Genomic DNA, 26,891 nt, shown 5'->3' with positions numbered 1-26,891 from the left:
GGGGTTGAAATTGTCATTTGAAGGTGACAACATGCTTCTAAAAGGGAGCATGTACCAGCATAATCTTTCTTTGAAGTCCATTTTGTTCCTCCTTGGAGAAAATCAGCGAACATTGAATTCTTCAATAAAAAGCTTGTAACCAGCCCAGTGCTACCATCGTTTCCTTCATCTCTGATGAGAATATAGTTGTGTGCAGTGCACGTTGCCAAAAGCTGCTTGCAGTGCTCAAGTCAAATACAGAGTCTTTTTTTTTTTTTTTTTTTTTTAAGTATAATGCTGTGAGTTTTTTTTTTCCTCAATGCTTGCTTTAGGGCAATGACTTTTTAAGTGCTGCTCCAGCAGTGATGGACTTGCCAGGATTTTATTTACTGTTTTGCTGCTTTGCTAATCTGTGGTAGCAAATTGCTTCCCACCTGCTTCCCACCCACCACTGATGATTTCAGCCCCAAACTGGGTTCCTGGGAGTTGCATGCTGTATAGTCAAGACATAAAATCACTGATGAAGGGTCAAGCATGTCAGTGCTTTGGCCACAGGATAATAGTCCTTGACTTTTTTGCAAGGTTAACAGATGTGAGGTAGTCCTCTTGTTACACAGATGTTAAAGTGCGGAAGGGCTGCACAATTTCTGAGCTAAGTGACTGTGAACCCCCTGGTTGAAATCCTGACAATTGGCAGGTATGGACAGACCAGTGCTTTGCAGCCATTTATACTGTGAGTTTACTTTGGTTTCCTACCCACTGCTGGTGATTTACTGCCTTCTCTAGCAGGAAAGCAGTTGCATTTCCATGATTTCCAACATGCGTTTGTTTTCCTGGTGTTGTAATGACACCCGCCCTGTTTTACCGGTGCATCCCATGTCCCATAACGCAGGGTGGGCTGCAGACATGTGGACGTACCTTGCTGTGAGTGTGAATTTGCTTTCCCCATGCAGAATTGCCTTCTTCCCATTCTGCTGTGGTCACGGGTTGGGCAAAATTCTTATTACATTGATGCCTCCAACTTTCTTGTTGCAGGGGCAAGCAGGCTCTCGCGCAGCAGATGCGGAGGAAGGGCTTGCTCTGCCCCGTGGATGTGTTGCTTGGCTCTGCTACAGCCTGAGCTTGCTTCAGCCGCAGCTCCGCACATCAGAGCGGGGATGTTTATTCTTGTTGTGTTGCTGGAAAGCAGGGGAAGATGAGAAGCTCACGGTGTGTTTACCCAGCAGCGTGGGATGGCTGAGCTGCCAGCCGTGTGTTTGACCTGGTTACGCTGGCTGGGGTGGCTGCAGCTGGTAACGTGGAAGGTGCTCGATGGGTTTTGCTACAGCAGCCTTGAAGTGTTGGCCTCCGTGCCATGTTACGGGGCTTCTTGAGCTGCTTTGGCACCTGACATACTCGTACCTGCAAATCAATGGTGCTTTCAGTTCTCCTGATGTGTTGGCGGGCTGCCCTGAGCTGTAGGGTTTGCATCTGCCTTTGTGTTCTGCTTTTCCTCCTTGCTCGTGTCCGGGCTGGAGAGGCGCCGTTCCGCTCCTTCAGTGCGCTGGCACAATGGAAGGTGTTCCACGTGCCCCGGGTGAGGAAGAGCTGTGATCCTCCTGCCTTCTTCATCTGTCGCCGTTCTGAGTGGGCGCTCTGTCCACAGCACCTGAATGCTAGGAGCAGCCTTCCCAGCTGGGAGCAAAATAAAGACAATTAGATTGAGATGTGTGTTTTGTGACTAAACTCCTTTGGCCTTGACTGCGGGTGTAAAATCCACATTATTCCCAACCATCAAGACAAAACACCGAGGAATATGAGCCACGACTTCCACACAGTAGGTAGCAAATGACAGTAAGGAAGATGGTGCTGCCTTGTGACCATTAGTTTTGTTGTGCTTCTAGATCCAGTAGTTCTTAGCAGCACTGATGCCTCCTCCCTCGCCTCCTCCCTCGCCTCCTCCCTCGCCTCCTCCCTGCAGTTCTGTAGTGGCTCAGGCTGAGAGTTGCCATTCTGGCCTGTGCCAGAGGAAATAATTTCTGAAACCAGGATTTTGCTAAAACCCAACACTCAAAGTTTTGCTTATGTTGATGGGGACTAAAAATGGCATAAATGGTTCTGCCTTCAGTTCTGCTTGTGTGTCCGTGTTCGCTAAGTATTGCACAGGCTCAGGGGAAATGGCTTCCCGGCGTGAGGCTGCACTGTGAGACACCCCGGCGCGGGCGTCGGGAGCGCGGCGCTGCCCACGGCCCCTGGACACCAGGCCCACGTTACGGCCCTTTGCCCGCGGCGGCTGCGGCCCGTCCCCGCTGCCGGGGGCGTCTGGGCTTCCCGCGGCGCCGGCTGCAGCCGATCTCCGTGCCCTCGGCTCCGTGCGACGCCCTCCGCGTGCAGCGTTTCCCTGCCGGGCTGCTGGGGGCGGCGCAGCAAGGAGAGCCCTGTTTCATACCTGTGAAATTCCAAGCATCGTTGCCGTTTTAACTTCAGGATCTTCCACGCTTTCTCAGCTCCAATGTCTCCTGCCGTTTTGTGTCCCTGAGAAACGTGGGCAACATTTCTGTGCTGCTTCTGAGGTTTACCTTTAGGAATACCTCCTTCCGCATTTTTCTATAGCTTGCTTTTCCCTTTATTACTAACTTATTCAGGTTACAGGCAGATATTTTTGTAGCATTGCATCCTATTTTCTTATCTTCAACTAGAAAAAAGAATCACATATTAAAATTTTATCTCTGTTAGATAAAGCACTTAAAATTCTTCAGCCCAAATACAGAGCAGCAGTTAAGGATGATTGTGGTGCAGTTGTGCAGAAAGCATGAGTGAGTGTATGCAAGCAGAGGTGTCCTTTTTTGCCTCCACCTTGACTTTGTCTCCATCTTAATTTTTGTCCCAGTTCTGGGATTACAGTCTCATATAGGGGATTGTATGAGAGTAGGAGGGGAGTGGAGTTTGCTGTGCCCCATATTCTTGTTTGGCCAGACTTTGCTTCAAGCCAACCTTGAGGGCAGGGTCTTGTGTACATGGCTTTTTTATTTATTTATTTTTCCCCCAGGCTATTAAAGAATGAAGTGTCTGATGCAGATTTTAGTCCAAGACCTGTTTCTGCCTGTAATGAGTTAGATTTTCTCCCTCCATCCTCGGTTGGACTTTGAGAAGGAATCTCACTCTATTTTTGCTCAGATTTATGAATAAATATGTGACAAGACTGAATCAACATGCAAGAAAGGAATTTTTGCATTGCAAATGACCAACCCTCTTCCTAACCTTGAGTTGTGAGAAGCTATCAGAGAGCCGTAACTGTAACGGCTTGAGCTTGTTGGGATGAAATATTCTGCTCATTTTGTTTTTACCAAAATGCAAGGATCTTGTATGGCATGGTCTTGGCGTGGCCTTGATCTGCAGCTTGTGTAGCCTTGCTTCAGGGAATACATTGTGTAGTGTGTATTTCTTTTTTTTTTCTTTTTTTAGTGCAAGGTCTGTGCGGTTCTACTGCAAAGGTAGTAGCTGTGGTTGGAAGAGCTGCTGTGATTTCCTGGAGAAGCACAAATATCCCTCTCCAGTCCCTTTATTATTATTGTTGTTTTAAAGGTAGGTTGTATGGGCTTGCCACTGCATTGGAACAGGTAGCAGGAAATGTTGCTGAAAAGGCAATTATAACCCTGAGTAAAACCTGTAATTCTTCTGGGCTTTTGAACCCTGATTTTGCCATTATGAACCAAATAGGCAGAAAAGGTGCAGCTTGGCAAGCTGTGTATGTGGTGGTGTTTTATTTTATTTTTTCTTGAAGTTGCTCAGCCTTCATTGCTTTGTGCTTGGAAAGTGTGTTCCAAATCTCTAAGTTTCTTATCTCTCTGTAGTGGCTGTTTCATTTTCTGCTTTCAAAAGGTGATGAATGTCTGCAATATCCAGGAGACAGCCAAGTTTCTCATCTTTCTACAACCTCAGGCCATCTGAGAAGAAAATCTCTGGTGAAATCGAAGGAAGGGAAACTCCGTGGCCAAGCGATGCAGGGAAGTCTTTAATCTAGTGGAGTAAACCCATCCCTTTTGCAGGGCTCTGTTTTCACTGATCTAGTTGCTCAGCCCAATGTATCTTTTCATGCCAAGGAAACCAAACCATAAATGGGTAAAACACTCAGGAATCTGGCAAGATGATAATTGGCTTGTTCTAAAGTCTTAAAAATGAATTCTCTAGGTGGTGGTGGTGTTTTCACGGCCCCTCAGTGTCTGTCTGCTCTTGGTTATTCAGTTTGTAGGTTGACTTGGTTCCTATGTGCTCTGGAAGACCTTGGGCCTTATATCCAGCTTGCACGTGCCAGCTGGATGCTCCGGGGCTGTTCCGTGCCCGTGCACTGTGGTGCCACCTTCTCTAGAAGTGCTGCCTTCTACTGGTCAATGCCATCTTCGTGTACGTGCTTGTTTCGCTAACGTGACCTGCCTTGTCGGTGCAGAAGGCCAGATGCACATTTTTTTCCGTTACAGCAGTGGCGAACTGTTCCCTTATTCTCTTTAGAATATGGTTTGATGGGGTTGCTCGTGTGGGGAAACTCCTTTTAGTGTCTGATTCATGGCCCAAAACATGAACATGGTACTTGTTTCAGCTTCACATAGTGTAAGTAATGATACTGTTGCTTTAAGTTCTTCTTACTTTACATCCACAGACTCAAAAAGTCATAAAACTTGGAATAATTTTATTCTTTTCCCTGACAGGCTGTGGCTTTTCCTTTTTTTTTTTTTTTAAAAAAAAAAAAAAACTTTTCATATCCATCTCATGTTTTGTCCCCGCATCCTGGAGGACAAACCAGTAATGATGTGGGACTGCAGCGAAGTGGTTGGTTCGATCCCTGTTAACTCTCCAGCAGCTCCCTGGAGCGGGATCCCCGTGTCCTGCAGGCAGAGGTGGGAAATGGCTGCTCAGGAGCAGGCAGAAGCGCTTGGACGAAGCAGCCAGGCTGACGCTGTCACTGCTGAGGAAGCAGCTTCTGGACCAACGCTCAGAATAGACACAAAAAGCCGTACTCTAAAACGTCCCTTCAGCCAGGCATAACGAGTTTTTATAGCTCAATTAATTATGGGAGGAGGAAAAAAAAAAAGCAACTTTGAAGAGCTTGCATGGCAACTGCAGATTGCCTTGTAAATGCTGTTTATAACAACATATTTCCCAGTTTGTAAACAGTGACAAAGCTGCTGTTAGGACTGGATGATAACCTGGCAAACGGGCTGGTGTTTCTGTTCGTGCCTCCTGGCTGCTGCCAGGACTGGGGTTTGGACAGCAGCTTTATGCTCCAGCACTCGCTGCGCTGCTTGCAGAAAGGAAGAATGACTCAGGCAGCAGCTTGGGAACGCTGCTAGCTTTTATCATAATTGCCTTATACAATTCTGAAGGACAAATTCTCCTTAGGTGAGTGTTTGGGGGATCTTTGAAGGTGCAGGTATGGCCTCTGATGTACTTGCCTAAATTTTGCTTGGTTTGACGTAACCGCAGTTACTGAAACCAGGAGATGGAGAACACACTTGAAGAGGAAAGAAAAGAGCACGTGGCTGAATTTGTTGGGACAGCGATGGATTTGGGAGCCCCACACCAAGTGGAATTATTTGGTTTGTGAGTGACAAAACGTGAGTTTGGCATTTAGGATTTAGAGTCAGGTGTTCTATTTAATTTCAGTTTATAGCAAACTATCTCGAGATTGTAGAAGAAAAGAATGGAGCTGAGAAGAAAGAGCCTATCAGAAAACCATTTTCATGGGTCTAGGTGAGTTTGGGTTTTGGATTTCTCTGTGAAGGTGCCTACATGTATGGAATGAAGTGTGTGGAGACATGTGAGCAGAGAGCATTGGCTCTTCCAGCTTAGGAAGACCAGGTCAGTGTTTGTATAGCCCTTCTGATTTCTTAATTTTTATTATTTTGTGGATAATCTGGCTTGGAGGAACTGTTCGCTTGGTAGAGTCTGTTCTCGCGCTGCTGTGAAGCTGAGCACTTTTTGCCAGGAGGTAACATAGTGAGGTCCCCTACGTGTGTCGTCTCCACCTTGCTCAGTGGAACTGAAATAGCTTTTGAGCTGCCAGGGCTGCAAATGTCTACTTTGATCTCAAAATGGGCCCGCTTTGCTGTTCCTGATCTCCTTGCCTGTGATTGCATGGTGGAAAGCAGCCAAGAGTACTTGGGCGAGCTTGAAGGGGGAGCAGGGCTGTGCAGTGCAGGTTCCCTCTTAGGCTCTCCACCTGGGACAGGTTGAGCTGTGAGGAGGGGCGAAGGCAGCTTGCAGAAGAGAGGAGGCCATGAGGAAACGGTGCTTAGCGCTGCTGCTGGTAAAGCACACATGGAGCAGAGAGCTCTTGAAGTGGCAGCAAGTCAACGTTGCAGAGCACCAGTGCCACCTGCATTTTCATGTATTCGCTTGATCCTTTGTTGGGAAGCTGCCTGCTCTCTTCTCCCACCCGTTCATTCCAAGGAAGTCTTCGCAGCGGGAGCTGCCCCGGCAGCGCTCGTGTCAGTGCAGGCAGGCAGGGGCGGCAGCGTCTGAGCAACCTCCTGCCCGTGCTGGGAGCTAAACCTTGGGGTCTAACCCAGTATATACAAAGTGGTGGTATCTCAGAGATCAAACCTGGAGCTTCTGGGTGGAAAAAAGTCACTACCCGCTTTTGCAGCGTTACCTCTGTGGTCTGCCAACATTTCTGAACTTTTGTTATGAAATAATGAGATGTTACTGTAGGGCTCTTCAGCAGGTGAAAAGCAGGAGTGTCCCGCGCAGCAGACGCGCTCGGGGCAATCTCCTGCACAGCCAGAAAGGGATCTTCTACATTGTGACTTCCTACTCTCTTTCTCATGCCCTGCAGCGTGTAGCTGGTCCTGTCGGGCTGTGGAATATCAGAGGGCAAGAATTAGAGTTTTATATTGAAGGCCTTTGTAAATAACTCTGGCTGGTAAGTCATCTTGTCAAGCTCTACACGTTTAGATTTCTGGTATTAAAGTAGTGTTAGCAGCTTCTCTCGTCACAGAAAGAAGTGCTGCAAGGAATGTTTTAACAACGACAAGATCTTAGAAGTTTTCCTCAAAATGGGACGTTATGCAGATCGTGGTACAAGAGCTTTGCTGCGCTTATGGGCGGAACGCCTGTGCCATGATGCCAATCTTAAATTTCTATTACTGCAGCCTACGTGCTGTAGAAGAAACAGTAATAATAAAAGCTAGTTCTGTGCTATTTTGAGCAGGGCCTTCTGGTAGCTTTGGCAAAAGCCGCTCAGGAACCAGAACCGCAATTGCAGAGTAGGTTTGACTGCTTAGATAGGGACCTGCTGACATCATGATCAAGTCTCCTTTCTGATAAGACCTGTGTGTTTGGGGTCGTTCCAGTTGGCTCCGTGGTTGACGGGGTTTTCCAGGGAGCCCTGGGCGAGCCCTGCCGCCTGCTCCCGGGTCGTTGCTGCTTGTGGTGCCTCTGGGTGGCGAAAGCCCCGCAGACGGGGTCTTTGCAGGGCCCTGGTGCCACCCTGGGCTGAAGCTCGAGGAGCAGGTCAGGAGCAGGAGGGATATGAGTGGGAAGCCAGGTCTCCCGCTGCGATTTCCTTGGCGATTACTCCTGTTGACCCGATTGCATAGCCTCTTTCACTGTATATACACACACAAATACACATATATATTATATATATGTATATGTATGTCCCTCATCTTCTGTGTGTGCCTTGCACAGCCATAACTGGGAGCCTCCGAAGGCGAGTCCCGTAAATCAGCTTTGTATGAGGGAGCAGCCCCAAATCCCGGCTCCGGGGCAGTGTCCCCCTCGCTCCGTGGTGCGTGGCCATGTGTCACCTCGGTGCCGCCTTCTGCGGCCTGCCCACGTGGCCGCCCATATGGGCAGCACGCAGATTATTGCGGAAAGGCCAGAACCAGAAAATCTGCCTGGATCACGTTATGCAAGAGTTGAGCTGCTAGCAATGAATAAGCAGATTCGTTTAAAGGCAAGTGCTTCTCAAGGGCACCTCTTTTTTTTTTTTTCTGCATGCGGACGGAGAGAATTGCTTGGTTGTTGGCTCAGAGCTGGGTCAGGTGCTTGCCTTGTGGGTGGTGATTGATAGGAATTGATTTTTCCCATGCGACTTTTCTCTCTGCGATAGCTTAAAGAACAGTACCTGGTGCAGAAACAGTTTCCTCGGGTGGAAGAGCAGGGCTGTTCTACGTGATTTAGATGAGCTTATCTCAGTCACCTTGGAGACCTTTGTTTCCTGTATAGGAGGAAAACATTTTAGCACTCTTCTCCAAGGGAAAAGTATTCTCTCCCGAGAAAATGTCAGGCTGTGCTGAATCACAAGGAGGATGACTTCTGAGATGAAGGAAGAAAAAATCCCCACAAAACCCAACCAAGCAGTGCTTGCTTTCATTTGGAGCACAGTTTGCCCTTCTGCAAACAAATGCAGCTGCAGGTGCTCCCTGGCACTGCCGGAGTTTACCTGCGAGTAGCTAAGAGGCGCCAAGAGCTTCGCTTTTCTACATGGTCCCTCCATGCCGTGTCCACACATTGAGCTTGGATGTGGTGCTGCGTTCAATCTGTCCTCCAGAGCAGAGGCAGAGCTGAGCAGATGAGAAAAATCTGAAAAGGCAGTTCTGAAAAGCTTAAATTTTAGGAGTTGTGGCCAACTCTTGTTTCTGGACTTCACTGAATTGAGTGAGTTGTCGCACTGGTGAGCTGAGGAAGATGCAGCTCACTGTGAGAGCTGAGGGGTGGGCAGCTCTGCAGCAGGACCATGGGTGCCTCTGGTACGGGCTGCCGTGGAGTTGAATGGGAGGTTATTAGTGGTAGGAAAAAAAGTAACTGTGCATGTCCTAATGATTGGGAAAGGTTCCCAGTGTGCAGAGTAACCCAAAATGTAGAGGGAGGGACTAGGCTTTGCCATGTGAGGATCAGCAAAGACATCTGCTCAGCTGGGGCAACTTAACAACCCGGGTGAAGGTGAGCCTTCCAGGAATACCATGCCTAAGGGTGCCACAGTTTGGGAGCAGAATGCTGCAAAAGCACATCTAGGGCAAAGCAATGAGAAAAGTGGAGAAAATACTTCAGGAGTAGTGGCCGGAGAGCCCTGGGAGACTTGAAGCAAGGCTAGGAGACCTGGTGCCCAGCTGGAAGAGTAGCCCATCTGGGGTCTGCTCGTTGTCTGCTGCTTGGTCAGGCAACAAAGAGCTTTGAAGCCTTCAAGAACGGATGGAAATAACTTGTTTGGACTCTTTTTCAGAAAGCACTAGGGTCCTGGAGGAGTGAGAAGTCATGTTCTTTGATAGCCCTTTTGCTCAGAGTTGCTTTGGTGCCGCGAGTGGGGTGACCTGTCCTCGAGGGCTTGCACGAATCATGTAGGGCTCGTGGCAGCTTTGTGTCACCCGCTGGAGCTGAGCGGGTCTCGCCTCTCCTGCCACTGAACTTAGTGGTTCGTGTGTTGTTTTTGACTTGTCATTCTTGTGTGTGTTTGTCAGAAGGCTGCGGGGTGACGTGAAGGTAGGACGTGAATCAGCAGCTGCCAAGAGCAGCGACTCCTTCGGTGGAAGTCTCCAACGCTTTGTGGTAGCTTCTCCTTGCGTGTCCTGAAGTGTCAAAAATATCCTGTTCAGCTATGCCGTGATCTAATGCCTCTTTCCACAAGAAGTAAAGAGTGTCAAACTCCTGTCATCAGGGACCTTCCTTAGTGAGGACTGTGTTCCTAGGCCGAAGGAAAAATGAAGGAGCCATTAGTAAGTGAAAGAAATTTCAGCAAATTCCTGTGGTTCTTCAGCCCTATGAGCAACTGCTCAGTAATGTATTTTGCTGAAGCGCCAGCAAAGTTGTTCCAGCCGGTGCCTGAACTCTCTCTAATTCCAGCATGTCCTAATGTTAGGAAAAAGGTCCTGGAGAGGGGACCTTGGGAATGGTTTGGATAAGAGACATGCAGAACTACACGAGGCCTCTGTGCCCCGCAGTAGCGTTGTTCTCATCCCCTCTCTCATTTTTTCCCAGCGTGATCACATGGGCTTTGGGTGATTTAGGGGTTTAAACTGGATTCAAAAGCTCCTCTAGGACCATGACTGCTTATGGGGCAGGTGAAGCTGCCAGACAAGATAACCCTGCTCTAAGGAGTCATGGCCGGTGGGAGAAGCAGGAAAAAGCAGCAGAAGAAAATGAGGAGGAACTGAATTTTGGAAATGTTAGCAATGTCTGTCCTACTTTACACATATTCATACATACATTATATATATATATAATATATATATATATACACAATTTTATATTATATATGTGTATATAATTTGATATATAAAAATATTTTAATAATGACGTTTGTAGTGAATACAAGCCAGGAAAGACCAGGAATGTGCTCTATAAATGCAGAACAAATGCAAGTTTGGATTGCTCAAGTGCCTTTAAAAATCTAGTCTCTGGAATTTGCCATTTAAAGAAAATGATGTGTATGTGTTTGTGTGTGTATGTATATATATTTGTGTGTGTGTGTGTATGTGTGTATTTATGCACACACACACACACACATATCTATACACAAACACACCCTTTCTGTAAATGATGAGTTCCAGAGGCTATATCTATATATAGAGAGAGAGATTTTTTTTTTTTTTCCCTTTTGGGGTGCTTCTGAAAACATGGTGCTAAATGGTGTCCAGGGCACTTGGGCATCTTGAGAATGAGAAGCAGACAAAGGGAAAGAGGAAAATTGTTAATAGAGACGAGTAATTGTTTTAGCTTTTAGCCCACCAAGGGCCAAGAGCATTCAAGGTCAGAAATGCCCTTCTGTGAATAGGGGCAGTTGCAGTTATCGCAGATGGTTCAAAGCAGCCCCCCTCCAAATCTGCTGCATCGACACCCTTGTTTGTGTTCCGGCCCAGGACAGCTGGAGTGCGGGGCACAGAGGCCTCTTGTATTTGTGTCCAGGATTGATTGACCTTGGCCTCTCAGCAGCACGCCAAGACTTGATGCTAAAAGTGGTGGGGTAGCCGTGGGGTGAGACCTCTGCGGGGTAGATTGACCAAAGAGCCTGATCCGTGAATGACGCATCGAGAAGGTTTGTAGGAAGCAGCCGACGGGTCTTTGTAGCTGCTTTTGTAACCGTTCCCTCAGTTACGTGCAGCAGCGCCGACGCCGCTCCTTGGCGTGCGGAGCGTGGACGTGCCTGGGGTGAAACGAGTGGTTCCCTTGGGTGCTCAGCCCCAGGAAAGCACCCCGCTCTCCACCGAGCAAAGTCAGGCTGCTGCAATAGGCAGCAGTGCTGCCGGTGCTCGAGGTACTCCACTGCGGCGGAGGAAGGATGCCGCGCTCATTTGCCTTACAAATGGAGATTTTTGCAGGATCTAATCAAACTGTTAGACAAAAAAGGCAATGATTGAAAAGAGAAGGTATAAAAAGCTGCAAAATGCTATATCCTAGGAGTGGAATAGCAGGGAGAGGGGAAAAAGCAGCAGTGCAAATGAGAGGAGGGATGCCAGCAGTGTGCAGTTGAGTAATTTTATTTTGGGGCAAACGAGAGCTGCAGATGAAGCCCACCAGTATTGAGGGAGCTGATGCCAGGGAACAAGCCATGCAGCTCGACCCAGACGCTTCAGCCCATTCCTCATTTTTCTGTCTGAAAAGCTTTCCTGGCTTTTATGGCTTAAATGTGCTCACTGCATTTTGGGGATTATCGTAGGCCTTTACTGCCTTGGAAGGCGTAGCTGCAGCAGTGAGCGATGGGGTATTGCAGGGCAGAAGTGAAGGTTTGGGGGCAGAGTGAATCCAGAGGTTTTTATGCTTCCTTTTCCTCTGTTCCTGTGCAGGACACAGGCTGAAATGGCCCACACGTGTCGCGGAACCATCAACCTGTCAACGGCTCATATCGATACGGAGGACTCTTGTAACATTGTGCTTTCCAATGGGGGAAGGACATACCACTTAAAGGCAAACTCAGAAGTGGAGAGGCAACGATGGGTCACGGCCCTGGAGCTGGCCAAAGCCAAAGCTATCCGCATGAGGAACAACCAGTCAGGTAGAGTGCCAACTAGAATGCAAACACGCAACCGGATCCTTCTGAAAAGCCGCTCGGGAATCAGCTCTTCTGTGCTTGCTTAATTGTGCAGAAATCTCAGTAGATGCCATTTCTTATGCAATTAAAAGCAGGTGATGGTTGCCCCGAGCCACAGAGGGTTTTCAACAATACCTCGTGCTCCAAATGTCCTCTGGCTGTGGAGCATTAAGCAAGTGCTTTGAAAGCCCTGGTAACGACGCTAAACTGCATTTGCAGGGAGTCGGTAGATGTGAGCTTGAGATGCTCCTGCTGCAAAGCAGGACGCGCGTGACCGTCCCTGGGAGGATCCGAGGGGGTCGGTGCACAGGGGGGTCCTGCGGGAGACGCGGAGCACCAGTTCACGCCGTATTGCCAGGGCCTTGCTGCACATCACGATTTGATAGCTCTGTAACACGCAAGCCCTTGATTAACGAAACTTGAATTCACCTTGCTTCTCCCTCTCAGCGCGTATTTCCTGTTTTTTCCTCCCCCCTACACCCTAAATTGGGGTGTTGCATTCACTAGTGTGCGTTTGGAACGGCTGTGGTACGTAAAGCTGTCAAGGCCACGTTAGCCCTAGGCAGCTCCTCCTGAGGGTGTCATTTTTAGGGCTCCTTTATGAAGTGAATGGAAGAGGTCCTGAGCAAAAAGTGCGTTCCAGATCTCTTGCAACGTTCCTAACTCTTCTGAGACTGTTTTATTTGCTTTTTCTTCCACAAATAAGCATCACTTCAAGTCTCTGGAAACAAAAATAGTAAATAACGTATTAAAAAGCCAGCCATCCCCTCTGCCCTAGAGTAAAACCCCTCAGAATTTACCTTGACTGCTGGAAATCAGACATTATACAAGGGAAAAGGTGTAGGGAACATCTGGGCATGGTCATTATAATGTTTCTGCTTAAAAACAAAAATGCAGCTTCTAAAACACCCAGGGCACGTTATGAACAGCAGTGTGGGATGGTGGGACCGAAAAGTCACAGCAAGACGGTCAGTGCACAACTCCTCAGCTTGGGGCCGCTTCGGTTCAGTGCTGAGGTGACAGGTAAGGGGACGCTGATCTGCTTCGGGCACACATGAAGGCCGCTCTGTGGTGCCAGCGGCAGCAGCTCCGCGTGTGCAGGTGACGTGATCCTGCAGCGCGGCTGTCAGACCTGCCCCCAGGGGGGCTGCGTTGTTCCGCGCGGCGCTCGGAGCTGCTCTTTGTCCTGGGGAAGCGGGGCCGTGTCCGCGCGCAACGCGCTGCCCCGAGCAGCGCCGCGGGGAGGGGGCAGCGCGGCCAGGCAGCAAAATGCAACAAGGTAAAACCAGAAGCTGACCAGCCTTTTGGAAGGCAGCGCTCTGTGCCAGAGGGACAGTCACTTCTGGTGCTGGCTGCTGGGGGTGGTGATGCCAACCTGTGCTTAACATCATGCTTTAAAGGCAGCAGCTCTAGCGTAAGCAGTTTGACTTGAGGCAGAATGATCCTCTAGGCCCTGAATAATGTGATCTAATTTTATGTATAATTAGCTGTCCCACAAGGTCATATAGAAGTTGATTAGTGCAGGAGCCACTTAGTCATTTCCCCCAATTATTTAAATACACTGTGCTCCGTGGCACTAGTATCCAGATTTAATGATATTGCGTTGTGAACCCTTGATGCTGCAGTTGCAGAGTGTGTGCACATACTAATGAGGAGTAAAACTGAGCAGAAGATGGCAAATAGCTGGCACGCGTGCCAGGCCTGGCAAAGCGTGGTGCCGTGCCAGGCCACGGGTGCAGGGAAGTGCTACGGCTGCAGCAGGGCTGGCGATGGACGAGCCTGGCCCCCTCCGTGGAGAAGAGCCAGGTCCTCCAGCCGGGTAGGTGTTTGAAGAGGATCTTAGGTGCAGCAGAAGCGAGTCCAGTGCTGGGCTTTTTGCTACGTCAGTGCCTTGACATCGACCTTTTCTGCACACTGCAGCGGGAGGCTGTGCAACGCGCTGGTGTGTGCGGCCACACGGAGGGCAGGGAGCAGACCGCCCGCTCCCGAGGCGCCGTTCCGGACGGAGCGGATGCTGCCTTCAGACCCGTGTGTGATCACTTCAAATACTGAACACAGGGGCTTCCTGTGAGCTTTGGACATGCTGGTTTCTGAATTTCAGTCACCCCGGCTGCAGTTCTGGGGTGCGAGGAGCTGGGGAGCGGGGCTGCTGCTCCAGCTGCCGGCGTCCAGGCCCGCATGGCCTCTGCTCACCCAACGCTCGGTGAGGTCGTGCTGGGAACTGGGCCAGGGAGCTGATCTGGGTTAAACAAAAGCCTGGCAAAGCAGGAGATTATGATCTAGCCAAGGGGATAAGAGCTCTGCAAAGAGGCACTGAACCCTGTGCTGCAGAGTTGTTGTGAGTTACAATCAAGCAGCTGGTGCAGTTTTGAGGAACCGGCTCGGTGAGGACAGCGAACCAGGTTTATGTCTAACGTTGCCCATGTTTCTGGAGAAGACCTGGGGAGGGGTTTCTCCTTACAGAAACTTCCTACCCAAGTACTGCCTTCTCTCCCAGCTGCTGCGAAGGTCTGGCTGGGACGTGGTAGCCTCCGTCCCCGGTGGTCTCCAGCAGTGTGCACAGGACTATGGGCTTCTGGGGACAAGTGGCACCTCTCCTTCTGGGGAGGAAACAGGCCCGTTCAGTCTCCGTGCTGTAGTGGCTTCTGGGCACCCAGGTGTCTGGATGTGGCCAGGAGCACCCAGGAGAGATGGAGGGCTGGCTCGGAGGGCAGAACCTGGGATCTCCTCTGAGCATTCCTCGAGCTCTCCATCCGCTGCGGCTCCCCAGGGAGCTTTGCTGTAGGACCAGAGTTGGATTCACTGTGATTCCCAGGGCGTCTAGTCTTAGGAGCTCTGAGAAGCCGATGGCTTTGGGAGCCCTCCGGCCTTTGTGTTCAGAAAGGATCAATATGTTAGTGTGAAACTGAGGACAAGAAAGCAGCCCTTGGGCACATCTCTTTGTTACTTGTGTTGTGCAAATGAGGAGTCCTGTTGTCGCAGGGCCGTCGAGCACCTGCTGGTCACCACTGACTTGGGTTTATTGATCATTTATTGCCCAATCATCCCACATGGCCTGGGCATCATCCTGGTTTTTCCATTAATTTGTATGTCTGCCCAGATTGAGGGGTCTCTTCCTATGAACACATTCCCAGGAGGCACAGACAGGTGAGGAACAAACAGTATATAACTGCTTAGGGACCGGGCAGTCTGTCTGCTGCAACAGCTGTAACTGGCTCTGTAACTTATACATAAGGGTTATAGAAAGTGCAAGGCTGACAACCAGGACCAGTGACCACCAGGTGTTTGAGATATAACAAATGAGAGGACTGATAAATCGGGTTAAATCTGTGAGTAACGAGTGCAAGAATATTTGAAGGTGCATGAAAACTCTCTTTATCTCCTCCAAAGGGATTTTTCTTTAAACATTTGCAAAAGCATCTTTTAATTCGGCTACTGGCTAATTGAAATTGTACCTGAGGGTATATTCCATTTTCCTGGCATTAATTCCCATTTCTAGTCCTAAGAAATAGTGAAGCTAATACTGAAACCAAGTAGGAAAATCAGAGGCTCATTTGCAACTGGAGGAGATTTGATTTTCCCTTTGCCTGTTGCAGAGCAAAGACTGTTTTGGTAACATGTCGTGGGCTGGGACAGCTGCACAGAGGCACTCACGAGGAGGCTACGTGAGAGAGCTCGGTTCGTCATCCTGTTTTGCTGATGCAAAACCGGTAGGTGTTTCATAAAGCTGCCTAGTGTCACCTCCTAATACCCAGGGGCTTAGTGACAGAAAGTGAGAGCAGGCTGAGCTGCTGCCTTATCTTCCTCCTTGCTTGGCATAGTGCTTAATGTAGCCCTTCGCGTGTGACGTGGTGTTACGGTGACAGGGCACTAAACGCCGCTGGAGGTCTCCCTGCAGCCCTCTCCTCGTCAACGTCTGGAATCCTGTTTGCAGCTGCGTTTATAAAGCAGCGTTCAAGTCCTGATAAACTCGGTTCACTCAGCTGGTGCCCTTCCACACCGCGGAAAACGGCGAGAATGGCTTAAATGTTTATGTGCATCGGTGCTTGATTCGGCCCTTTGTGAAGGGCTGTTTATCCGCTCCAGAGAGAGCAGATTTTTGTAATCGCCCTCTGTGTTACTGTAAGCTCTCGAATAGTTCCAGCCTTTCTGTTGACCATACCGTGCTCGTGTCACCCCTGGGGTTTCTGTCAGCCTGGGCGTTAGCCCGTCCGCAGCCTGCGCCCGCCGCGCGCGCCCGTCGTGGCTGCCGCGCGCCTCCTGCGAGGCCGGAGCTGCTTTTCCTCCAACGCGGGGGTTTTCTGTCCTGCTCCGGCCGAGTTTCCGTGGGTATTCCGGGAGACTTCAGCAGCTCTCGAAGGCTGGGTGCGACGGATGGTAGGAACTGTTACGTGTGCCTGGTGGGCTCGCGTGTCGTGGCCGGGCTCCACGAGGATGCTGTGCCGGGGTATGTGCTGGGTATAGCCCATGAGTGTGTTTTAGGAGTTAGAGATACAGGAGTTAGTTCTGTGGAAACTGGCTGAATATTTCAGAATCCATCCTGTGGCCGTTTAAGTGAGGCGGTCTTTGGAAAAACTTGAAATGGAAGGGCAGAAATGTGGTTTCTGGTGCTTTAAACACCATGTATTGTACTGGAGAACATCCAGGAACGATGTATATGTATATAAACATTTACTTTTATCCTTTGCTCTGTGGTTTATGAGAGGAGAGAGGGAATCTGCTGCTGTGCCAGGGGTCAGCATCCAAATAGGACCGTGGTGTGGAGGCATCGCGTCACCCGCAGAGCAGGGCGGGTTTGGGGCTGACCGAACGCGTTCGTTTTCTGCGAGCTGCTAAAAATGCAGGAGCTGATGAGGTCTGCGCCCATGTCCGTGCCAGAACCGCCTGGTCTGGCACTAACCTCTCCCCAAAGCATCCAGTGCCTAATGCCAGGGTTTTAGGAGCGGGAAGCACCAGAGCAAAGTTGGGAATGTCTAGAAAAAGAGCTAATGTGCAAATTAAGTTTTGCTCCGTGTGTAGCTGTGATGTCTGCCTGGAGGAAAAACTGTAGTTCTCATCACACCATCTCCCAAAATTTACAGCTGAGCTGAAAGATAAGAAGGGGGCAGGCAGGTTAAGCAGATTAACAAAACTCCTCCCCAAAGGGATCTGGAAAGTGAAGGGCTCTGAGTCTGGAAGAATAATGGTTGCCACTATGGAAAATAGTAAACGTTGTGAAAAAGATGGGAAACAGTAACTTGCAGCAAGAACAAAGAGGAAGTTGTCAGGTTGTAGTCTTAAAATAAGCAGGAATTATTCATATATCGTGTAACACCCAATTAAATGGTGCAGCTCCCTGCAGGAAGCCGGGAAGCTCGGGAAGAGATTGGATGGATTTGTGTACAGTGTAGCTGTTGAAGAATATTAGCTGTGATTTTCTTTATACAAGATGCATCCCGGGAGACCCTTGACAGCAGGTTACTGCAAGCTAGGGAATATGCCAGAAAAAGCAGGACTTGGATCTCGATCAGCACCCAGCTGGGTGTGGGTCTGAGTGTGGGTCTGCGTCGTGGGGGAATGTCCCCAAATCCCTTGAAGCTGCGCGGTGAACTGCTTGGATATGGTTGTTCGTACTGACCTGATCAGACGTTTTCCTCTTAGTGGTGGGAATTATTAAAAGCAGCTTCATGGGGGCTTGTTTGCTCACTGGAGGAGGTCAGGAGCTTCGAGCAGTGCGAAGTGTCCTGGAAGGTGGCAGCTGGAGAAGGACAAGAGATTTCAGTTCATGTTTCAAGTGACTTCTGCTCTGCCTCACGTGATGAGTTGCCGTAGCAGAGTGTGAAGGGTCAATGTAACTCTGGGGGGCACAAATGTTATCTCAGCTTCGGCCCTGCCTTTGCTCCCACTTTTATGCTGGAAGAGACCCTGCAGCTTCTCCCAGCGTAGCCAAAGGGACGGTGTAAGGCACCGGGAGCGTGGGATGTGCAAACCACCCATCCCCAGAGCGTGAGGGACACCAGCTCGAGCTGGTGACAGCATTCGGAAAAGATTGGAATGTCTTCAGCTCCTCCGGCCCCGGAGCCTGACTTGACTCCCAGGAACTACTGGAGCCGACCCCAGCTGGGGCCCGTAGCTCTGCCCTTCTTGTATTCTCCATGTGCTGCTGCTTTCTGTTTCATGAACCTTTGTCTCCGTTACTGAAAACCTGAGCTGGGGTAAGAGGCTGTTTTAAAACAAACAAACAAGAACAGTCCTTGCTGCTCCAGCTCTCCCAGTAATCTGGTCAGCAGTTAACCTGCAGGTTGAGTCGATGAAGCTGCATCCTGGCCGTGTCCTGCAGCGCCAACCCTCTAACTGCGCAGAGGGGAACGCACCGTTGACTCCTCCTTAGATGCAGGTTGTTCAAGCAAATGTTTTGAATATCTTTCTGGCATGTTCTGGGAAATCGTGTAGCATTTTCCCCCCTTTTGGTGCTTCAGAATAGCTGCGATGAGTCTGGGAGCTTTTCCTACCTCGGGAGGTGCTCCCGCTGGTTTCTCAGAAGAAGCCCGCGAAGGCCTGAAGAGGTGAGGAGCAGGGGGCAAGTGCTTAATCGGGGTGTCTGAACAACCACAACCGATGGGCCGGGAGCTTGGAGTGAGTACCTGGCTGGAAGGAACTGTTGGTTGAAACTTGGACAGCCTGAGGCTCCATCTCCTGTTCCTCAGGCTGCAGGTCCTGCTTGCACGGAGCGCTGGAGCAGTCGAATTGTGAAGGAGCAGAAAAAGCTTCAGCTTAAACTGCAGGCACGAGCAGGCCGGGGGATCTGGGATCTTCCAGGCTTTTTTTCCTATGTTATAAAACATTCCTCTCCTTTTCTTTTTTTCTTTTTTTTTCCTTTTTTCCCTCTGTTTTCTTTTCTTTTTCTTTTTTTTCCTCTCTTTTTTCTTTTTTTTTCCTGATGCAACTTTTACATTTTCCTCTTGCCCATTTCTGCCTCGCTCCTGTGTTATACCGGAGAGCTACGCTTAACTCCTCCATTTGGTGCTGACCTTTTGCTCGTGTGGCATCTAAACCTGTGAAGCACTTTTCCAGAGCGGAGCAATCCGTGCTGATGGCGGCGAGGGGCCTTACGTAACGCCGCACGTTAAATATTGCAGCAGGGAGCTGTAGTGGGGACTGCAGTATATAGGCCAGCGCGACGCTGCAGCCTCGTCCTTCGGAGTAACCCGGAGGAGGGCTGCGCTGCTGCGGCTGCCAGCGGCTCGCTGGAGCGCTGACGATGGAAAATAACTTGCTGCGCAGCAGTGGTTAAAGGCAAGGGCAAGGCTGGCAAGATGTGCCAAGGTCCCCTCTCCTCCTTTCAAATGGGAAGAAGGAAGGTGCGTAGCAGGATTTGGGAAGCAGTGCAAAGGAGTAAAGGGGTGTGATGTTTGTGCGATCAAGGGGGTTCAGGTGTTGCCTATGGAAGGGGATACCCTGGCCCTCACTCTTCACCTTGCTTGCCAGTGCAGGTGTGTCGTGCCTGGGACTTTCCTCTGGGAAAGCAGCTCCATGAAGGGCCTGGGAGTCTTGGTGCACAACAAGGTGACCACGAGTCACCAGCACGTCCCTGAGCATCCAACGGCATCCTGAGTGCAGCAGGATGAGCAGTGCCGCAGGCCCAGGGCGCCGAGGCTGCATTGGGGAGCCTGTGTCCAGCACTGGGCTCTGCAGGACGATAGAGCCGTGGAGCTCCTGGAGGGCGGCCAGCACAGGACCCCGGGATGAGGGCCTGGAGCCGCTCTCCTGTGAGGAGAGGCCGGGAGAGCAGGGCCTGTGCGGCCTGGAGACGCTGGAGGGGGATCCTGCCGATGTGTTTAAGCACCTGAAGGAGGAGGGTGTCAAGAAGATGGGGCCAGGCTCTTCTCGGTGGTGTCCGGCAACAGAAGTAGAGACAGCAGGCACAAACCTAAAGAGAGAAAGGTCTGCCTGAACATGGGGAAAACCTTCCTTACCCTGAGGGTGCCGGAGCACTGGGACAAGATCCACAGGAAGGCTGTGGAGCCTCCATCCCTGGAGCTCTTCTAAAGCATCTGGACAGGAGCCTGGGCAATATGCTGCAGGGGACCTGCTTGAGCAGGGGGTTGGACTAGGTGATGTCCAGAGGCACCTCAACCTCGACCCTCTGCGTTCTGTGCAATTCTGTGACCTCTTGGATTAACGGGGAACCAAGGGTGGCCGGAGCGTGCCCCTTGGTGGCCTCTTGCTGGGTATGAGGCGCAGGGCGGCAGGGCAGTGCGCGGGCTCATGGCTCTGTGTGGGGATGCGGGGCTGGCGGCCGCCTCCGCACGGGAAGCGCCCGGCCAGCGCCGCTCAGCTCCCCGTGGGCCGGCAGGCTGGGGCTCCAGAGCTTCTGAAACCCCGTTGGAGGAGACGCTATTGAGCGGGTGCTGCGTGGGGTGACAGATAGAGCTGCCCGTTCTTGGTATGCTGGATTTGGAGCTTTCGGGGCTCCTGTGTTTTCAGGGCTACCAAAAATCCTTCAGGGGATGGAAGGAAACACCTGAACGTGAGCACAGAGGAGCGCGGGAGCTCTTATAACCCGCTGCGCTGCATGTTACAGCGCAGGCACTTTTCGTCCCATGTTGCCCTGTTGGATGCCAGTCCGGCCAGGAGAAGTAGGACGCGTGAGGGACAGCTTTGTGTCAAAGATGGCGAATCTGAGCACAAAGAGCATTTTTGAGTGGAAAAACCTGTTTTCGCTGTGATCTTGGGCCTTTGAATTTCTTTTTCTATAGATCAAAACCTGCTGTTAAACTGCAGCTCGCTCTGTTCCTCTGGATCTGCTGGCGTCCCAGCAATGTGACCCTCATCCCTTGCTTGTGTCCTCGGTCCCGGGCTGTCCCCCTGGCCACCCTCACGTGCGCGATCCCTTCTGCAGGCGGCCGACGCAGCGATGGGGCGATGCTGAGCTGGGCTTGCAGAAGCCTGGCAAGGCTGGAGCTGCCCTGGGGCCTCTGGCCAAGCTGCCAGCACATGAGGGAGGGAAGCTCCTTCCTGGTCTCCTCGCGGTGCCGCCGCAGGGGCAGGAGGCTGAGCACCGGCACGGCCTGGAGGGAGCTGTTTGCAGCAACAGCAGTGCCCTCGGTTTCCTTTCACCTTGGCAAGTTGAAAAACACAGGGATTAATCAGCCAAAACGGGGAGGGATGTGTGTTTGTGGCGAGGATGGTGCTGCTCTGTGTCAGGACAGTAACAGTGGCAGTGTATGTGTATTTGCAATATGTGTAATTGCTGTAAAGGTTTTATTTAATAAGTGCTGATTATCGTGCTGCTGTTTCATTTTGCTCCTGTGTCCGTCCTCCTTGCTCTGTAAAACATGGGCTTCCTCCTCGTTTCCTCGCTTGCTTGCTCCTACGCGGGGCTGCGGACGAGCACTGCTGCTCATGCGTCGTGTACGGGCACAGGGCTGCGCAGGGGCCAAGTTCATCATTTCGTGCTTTTCTGCTGTTTCTGTTTCCTTTGCCTAATGCTTTGTGGCTTTTCCCTTTCATTTTCTTCAATATTTTGTTGCTTCCATTCGTTTTCCATCATGCGCTTTAGGAAACAAGAGTTTGCCCAACTGTCGTTTGTCAGAATTGCGAAGCAAGGCTTAAAAAAAAGAAAAAAAGAAATAAGGGTGGGGAGTTGTGCACATGTGTTACCAAGATGAATATTCAAGTACCTCATTTTGAAAAAGGCAAGCGGCACGTGGGTATTTCATGGAGAGGGTGGTTGCAATAGCTGCTGCCTGTCCTTTCCTCCCCCCTTGAAAGGTCCCGTGCTCCGTCTGCCGTGGACGTGGTCGGCAGGGTTTGCTTCACGCGTGCCCAGCCCGTTTCCCTTGGATCGCGCCGTGCCGACGCGCTGGGGTATGGCTGCGCGTGGCTGCGTCGCTTCACGCGGGGAGCAGGTTCCTGCCGTGGCGCCGGGGCCGCGTGAATGCCGCGACCCTCTTCGGGGGCGGCTCCTGCTCCCGGCAGCCCTCGCGGGGAGCGTCGGTTGCCAGAGCCCTCCGGCATCCGCGTGATGCCGGCTGCCCTGGAACAGAAGCCGTGGAACAGAGGGCTCGGCTTCAGCTTGCAGCAGCCTGGCTGCTTGGACAAGGACTTTTCCTAAGGCTGCTCGGAAAAGCTCTGGTGATGGTGACCAAGGGTCCTCACGGCCCAGACTTCGGCGTTGCCGGGGGAGGTGATGATTTGGATTTCTGCTCGAGGCGGGAGCTGCTGCCGAGGTGCCCGTGGGCCGCGGCGGAGGTGGCCATTAAGGTGCCGCTCGCAGCCGGCCACGCGCGGGCGCATTGGGCGCGCGGGATGGGCTCGTGTCTGCCGCAGAGCGGGTGCAGAGCCGCCGTTTTTATCCCCATCTTCCTTTAGGGAAGAGCTGTCCCTAGGGGCAGCCAACAAGAGCTTTTGCCCTGCGTTCAGGGCAGGAGGAGCCTCCCTCGGCCGCGGGGAACCAACCCTGCGGCTGCGCTCGGAGTGGCTCCTGGTCCCCTGGGACCCGCAGCCGCCCGTGGGACTTGCCCTGTGCCCGCAGGTTGGTTTCTCTCCCGCCCGTCCTCGCTGGCAGTGCGTGTTCCCTGCCGTTTCCCCCGCCGTGTGGGTGGAACAAGTGGGAAGCATGATCTGTTCCTCGAGTTTTCTGCTGTGCTTGCTAATATTAGTTTAATTTCTTATTTTGGTGACTGCTACAGCAAGAATTGTGATGAGAATAAGTTGGATCCCTTTTCATCAAATGCCTGAAGATGGATTTGCTAATTTGAATGCTAGGCAGCGTTCCCAGGTCAGATTTTAACTCGCGGCTGTGCTTCCCTGCTCCGGCTGGTTGATGTTCCGACAGCAGCTTGTTCACCGAGCTGGGGCCAGCCAGTCTGCACCGAGCAGCTCGGTGGTGCTGAGCATGGGACATCCATGGATTTATAATTAAATATCCTCTCTCCATAATGAGTAACAGAGCAACCCGCCTACGACGCGTCAGCCAGTGCATCACTCTGCGGTGCGAGCGCAGCCTCTGCGAAGGCCAACGGGTCGTCCTCACGCGCAGGAGATCACAGAATCCTTAAGGTTAGCAGGGACCTCTAGGGATCATCCAGCCCAACCCCCTGCTGCAGCAGGGGACACCCAGAGCAGGGGCACACGGTGGCATCCAGGCGGGTTTGGAGATCTCCAGAGAAGGAGCCTCCAGAGCCTCTCTGGGCAGCCTGTGCCAGTGCTCTGTCACCCTCACTGTTAAGAAATTTTTCCTTAAGTTCATGTGGAACTTTTGGTGCTTCAGTTTGTGGCCATTTCCTCTAGTGCTGTCGGTGGCCATCACTGGAAAGAGGCCGGCCCCATCCTCCTCACTGCCTCTCTTGAGGTATTTATGTACAAATAGTAAAATATAAGCTGCCCTGTGAAGACCAAGGAACCTCGGGCGAGGATGTGCAGCCACATCCCTGTTTACGCCGCTCATCGCTACCCCATCTGGCCTCTGGGATGTCCTGGAGCAGTGGCAGGGTCACGGCGCCGGAGGGGACAGAAAAACCCCGGGGGAGATGCCAGCCCTCAGGGCGGCACGCATCCTCCCGTGGCCACGAGCTGTAGGTGCCACCGAGTGCCCTGAGCGGCACTGCGGGAGGCTGAGCAGCACTCAGCAGATCTCGTCCTCTGTGTTGAACAAGGCACTTCTTATTTAAAAGGATTTAAACAAACCCAGCTTCAGTGTAAAGGGTTTTTAACACCCCGAGCAGCGCAGCGGGGCTTCTTGTGCCTTGGACGCCGCGAGAGTGAACCTGACAGCGCCGCCGTTTGGCTCGGCGTCTTTCTGGGTTATTATTAGGCCTTTAAAATTCCCAAGTGTTTTCCGCTGGCACCGCAAGCGGCTGTTGGAAGGAAAATCAATTTTTCATGCTGAAAATAATAACAATTCGAGCTAATTAAAAATGAGTCATTAGATGAAAGCTGATCGCTTGAAAGAAATCTGAAGGCCTCTGTTTAGTAACTGGGCCTTGGCGGTGCCGTGAGCGTCGGCGGTGTTTTCTAGCAAGCGGTGCTTCATTTCCTGCTCCCATTTCATCCCCCAGAGCAAGACTGCGTGCAGTTGGGCCCCAAATGGGGGAATGCTTGGATCCAAGGTTATGGCATTATTATTATTATTATTATTATATTTTTTGGTGGGACGTGGGTGAAACCCACCTTGCTAGCGGTGCACAGGGTGGTCTGGAAAACCTCCGGTGATTTCAGGTGACTTGAGGGTTATGAAAAGGAAGTGCTGGGGCTGTGGTGCGTGGGCCCTGGTTGGGGCTGCTCTTCCAAGAGGCACCATGCGGATGCCGCGATGCTGGCGCCCCGGAGCGACGCGGAGCGCGGTTGCCCTCTCCTGGCACCTTCCCGTGAGGAAACCGCAGCTCCCGGTTAGGCAGCCGCCCGCCCCGCTGAGCGGCCCGAGATTTCATTGCCGTTTTGCAGGGGGATTTGTCCCGAGGCTCTGGAATTCTTCCAGAGGAAACTTCCTGCTGGGAGCCTGGAAGACACTTGCTGGCCTTTCCAAGGAGAGCCTTCCTTCCTTCTGGGAAGGGGCTCTTGTAAAATGACCATTACACTGAGGGCTAATGGAGCTATCCCAGACAAACATCAAGGAATTTACTTGGAGGAACTTATGCATTAGGGTTATTTTTCCCTGCGTCTTGCTGAGCATCGGACTCTGGTCCTCATGGGAGGAGATCCAGATTCCATAGACCACCGCCAACGTGGAGTCCACCTGCCTTCCCGGGCGTTTTATGGACTGCAAACACTAGGAAGGGGCTGGCAAGGGAGCCTTGACTCTTGCTTCGCTCGCTGACCAAAACAGCTTGATTTCTCCTGAAGTCCTGCTGAGGCCTGGGGGAAAAGAGAGGCCAGGGCAGAAGGTGGTCCCTGCTTCTGTCCCCCTAGAGCCCCTTGGGGCCGCCAGAAGAGCCGGCGCGCTGAGACGCGGGTGCCCAAACGGCTCATCCTGCCGCTGCTGCTGTCATCTTGTGGCGCTTCGTGTTCCTGCACTGCCTCCCCTGCCCTCACTCTGCAGAAACCACAAGGGCTCTCACCTGAAAGCGCAAGCGCTTCCTAGAATCGCTGGTTCCTACCCCTGTGTAACGGGGACATGGATGGTAGCGGGAGTGGAAGTTCCTAATCCTGTTTAATGCGGAAGCTGTGGGGTAAAAACTGGCAGGCTAGGCCAGAGGACACACTAAGTCTCTGTCACTCTGCCAGTGTTTGGTCTTGTTTAAAGAAAATACCTCTTTAACTGCAACTGAGCCAGCTGCAGGAGCACCCGCGTGGAGACCTCGTGCTGACCCTGCTGTACTCAGTGACGTCCCCGCAGGGCTGAGCGAGCCATGACCACGCGGACACGCAGAGCAGGTCAGTGTGACTCCGGAGGTGACTGAGAATGCCCCGGAATGCCCCTAGGGCTCTGTCCCTGCCCGCTGTCACCTCGCTGGGAGGGAGCCGCAGGTTCCTCCCCTGCCCAGGCACTGGGGCAGCCGGGAGCTGCTTTGCTCCTGGAGGGCACCGGGCAGTGCCGCGCGTCTGCCTGTCAGGCACCCGAGGACCTTCTGCTAGTGGAGGTGACTCCTTGGTCCTGCAGGAAGGGAGAACAGGCAGAATCGCATGATTTGGGCATTCGGAAGGAGCCTCTGGAGGTGGCGCAGACCAGCCCATAAGGCAGAAACTGCCTTGCACAAAGGTAAACCAGACTCAGCAGGAAAGGCCGCATCTGCAATTAGAAATCCCAGGGCTAAGACACTGCAGGCTTCATTTGCATATCTATGTAATTGATTACAAGCGGCTGCTTTTTATAGCTGAAGTGGGTAACTATCCTGTCCCAGGAGCGCTGGGTGCTGTGGCAGCCTGTGTTAAGCTGGGCCGTGGTGCCCTGTGCCCAGCACCGCAGGCTCTGATCCATCTGGCAGCCTTGGCCGGGGGGAGCACGAACCCAGCGCTGCTCCCAGCTCCGAGCTCTTCAGGGGTAATGGGTATAAACTAAAACGCAGGCAGTTCCATCTCCACGTGAGGAAGAACTTCTTCACTGTGAGGGTGCCAGAGCCCTGGCACAGGCTGCCCAGAGAGGCTGAGGAGGCTCCTTCTCTGGAGACCTTCAAACCCGCCTGGGTGTCCCTGCTGGAGCAGAGGAGATGGACTGGATGATCTCTAGAGGTCCCTGCCAACCTCAACCCTTCTGTGATTAACACCCCCAGGCGCTGGTGTCCGAGCCTCGCAGCAGCGCTCGGCCTTGGCCGAGGGGATGAGACGTTGCTGGTGGTAGCTCAGGAGGAGCCGTGTCCCCGGGCTGTCCTGTGGGGACAGCAGCGCCATCCCCGCTCTCTGGCTGCAGGAGCTGCTCGGCCGCGCTGCTCGGCGCCGAGGGGCCCTGCGGCTCCTGCAGAGCCCCAGCAGCTCTGTGTCACGGGACCTGGCGTTGGCGCTCTCCTTCTGAGCCGACCCCCGTTTCGAGGCTCTGCGAGCGAGGTTGGGCTCGCACTGCCTCCCGGGGAGCAGCCAGGGAGGACGTCGGCTGCAGGGGCGGTGCTAACCCCAGTGCTTGTTTCAGGTGCTGGATTTTGCAACCAGAGGGTTACTGAAGGTGCATTAGTGACAGGTAACAGGCTGGGGGGCTGCCCATGCAGGCAGCATTTCTGACTACCTGTAGAGCACTTGCAACGCCCAGAAAGCCTCCGAGAGGGGCACGGTCTGCTCTGACTCGCAGCAGCGTCCTGTCACTGCAGTCACACAAGGTACATCGTCTGTGCTGCCTGTATACCAAGAAGACGAGGACAATCCTTTTCCCTTGTGTAAATACATTGAGGGATTTGGCAAGTTACGAGTGTTTTCCCTGTGCAGGTGGAAACAGGATGTCACAGGGCACGAAGACAGTTTCCTAGAGCCAAAGCTCCTGTAGGGGCTGGGGCAGGCG

General features: G+C 52.1%; 1 protein-coding gene across 1 annotated transcript in view; it reads left to right on the top strand.

Moving 5' to 3' along the window:
• Positions 1–26,891, top strand: part of OSBP2 (oxysterol binding protein 2) — a 113,743-nt gene that overhangs the window by 20,840 nt on the left and 66,012 nt on the right. The window contains exon 2 of the mRNA XM_088532313.1: positions 11,739–11,947. Coding sequence (XP_088388439.1) covers positions 11,739–11,947 — 209 coding nt within the window. The remainder of the gene's footprint in view (positions 1–11,738; positions 11,948–26,891) is intronic.

Source organism: Tinamus guttatus, unplaced genomic scaffold, assembly GCF_059628265.1.
Source record: "Tinamus guttatus ecotype Peru unplaced genomic scaffold, ASM5962826v1 Tinamus_guttatus_pri_ptg000459l, whole genome shotgun sequence".
NCBI classification, from domain to species: domain Eukaryota; kingdom Metazoa; phylum Chordata; class Aves; order Tinamiformes; family Tinamidae; genus Tinamus; species Tinamus guttatus.
This window is presented reverse-complemented; position numbering and strand designations above follow the sequence as displayed.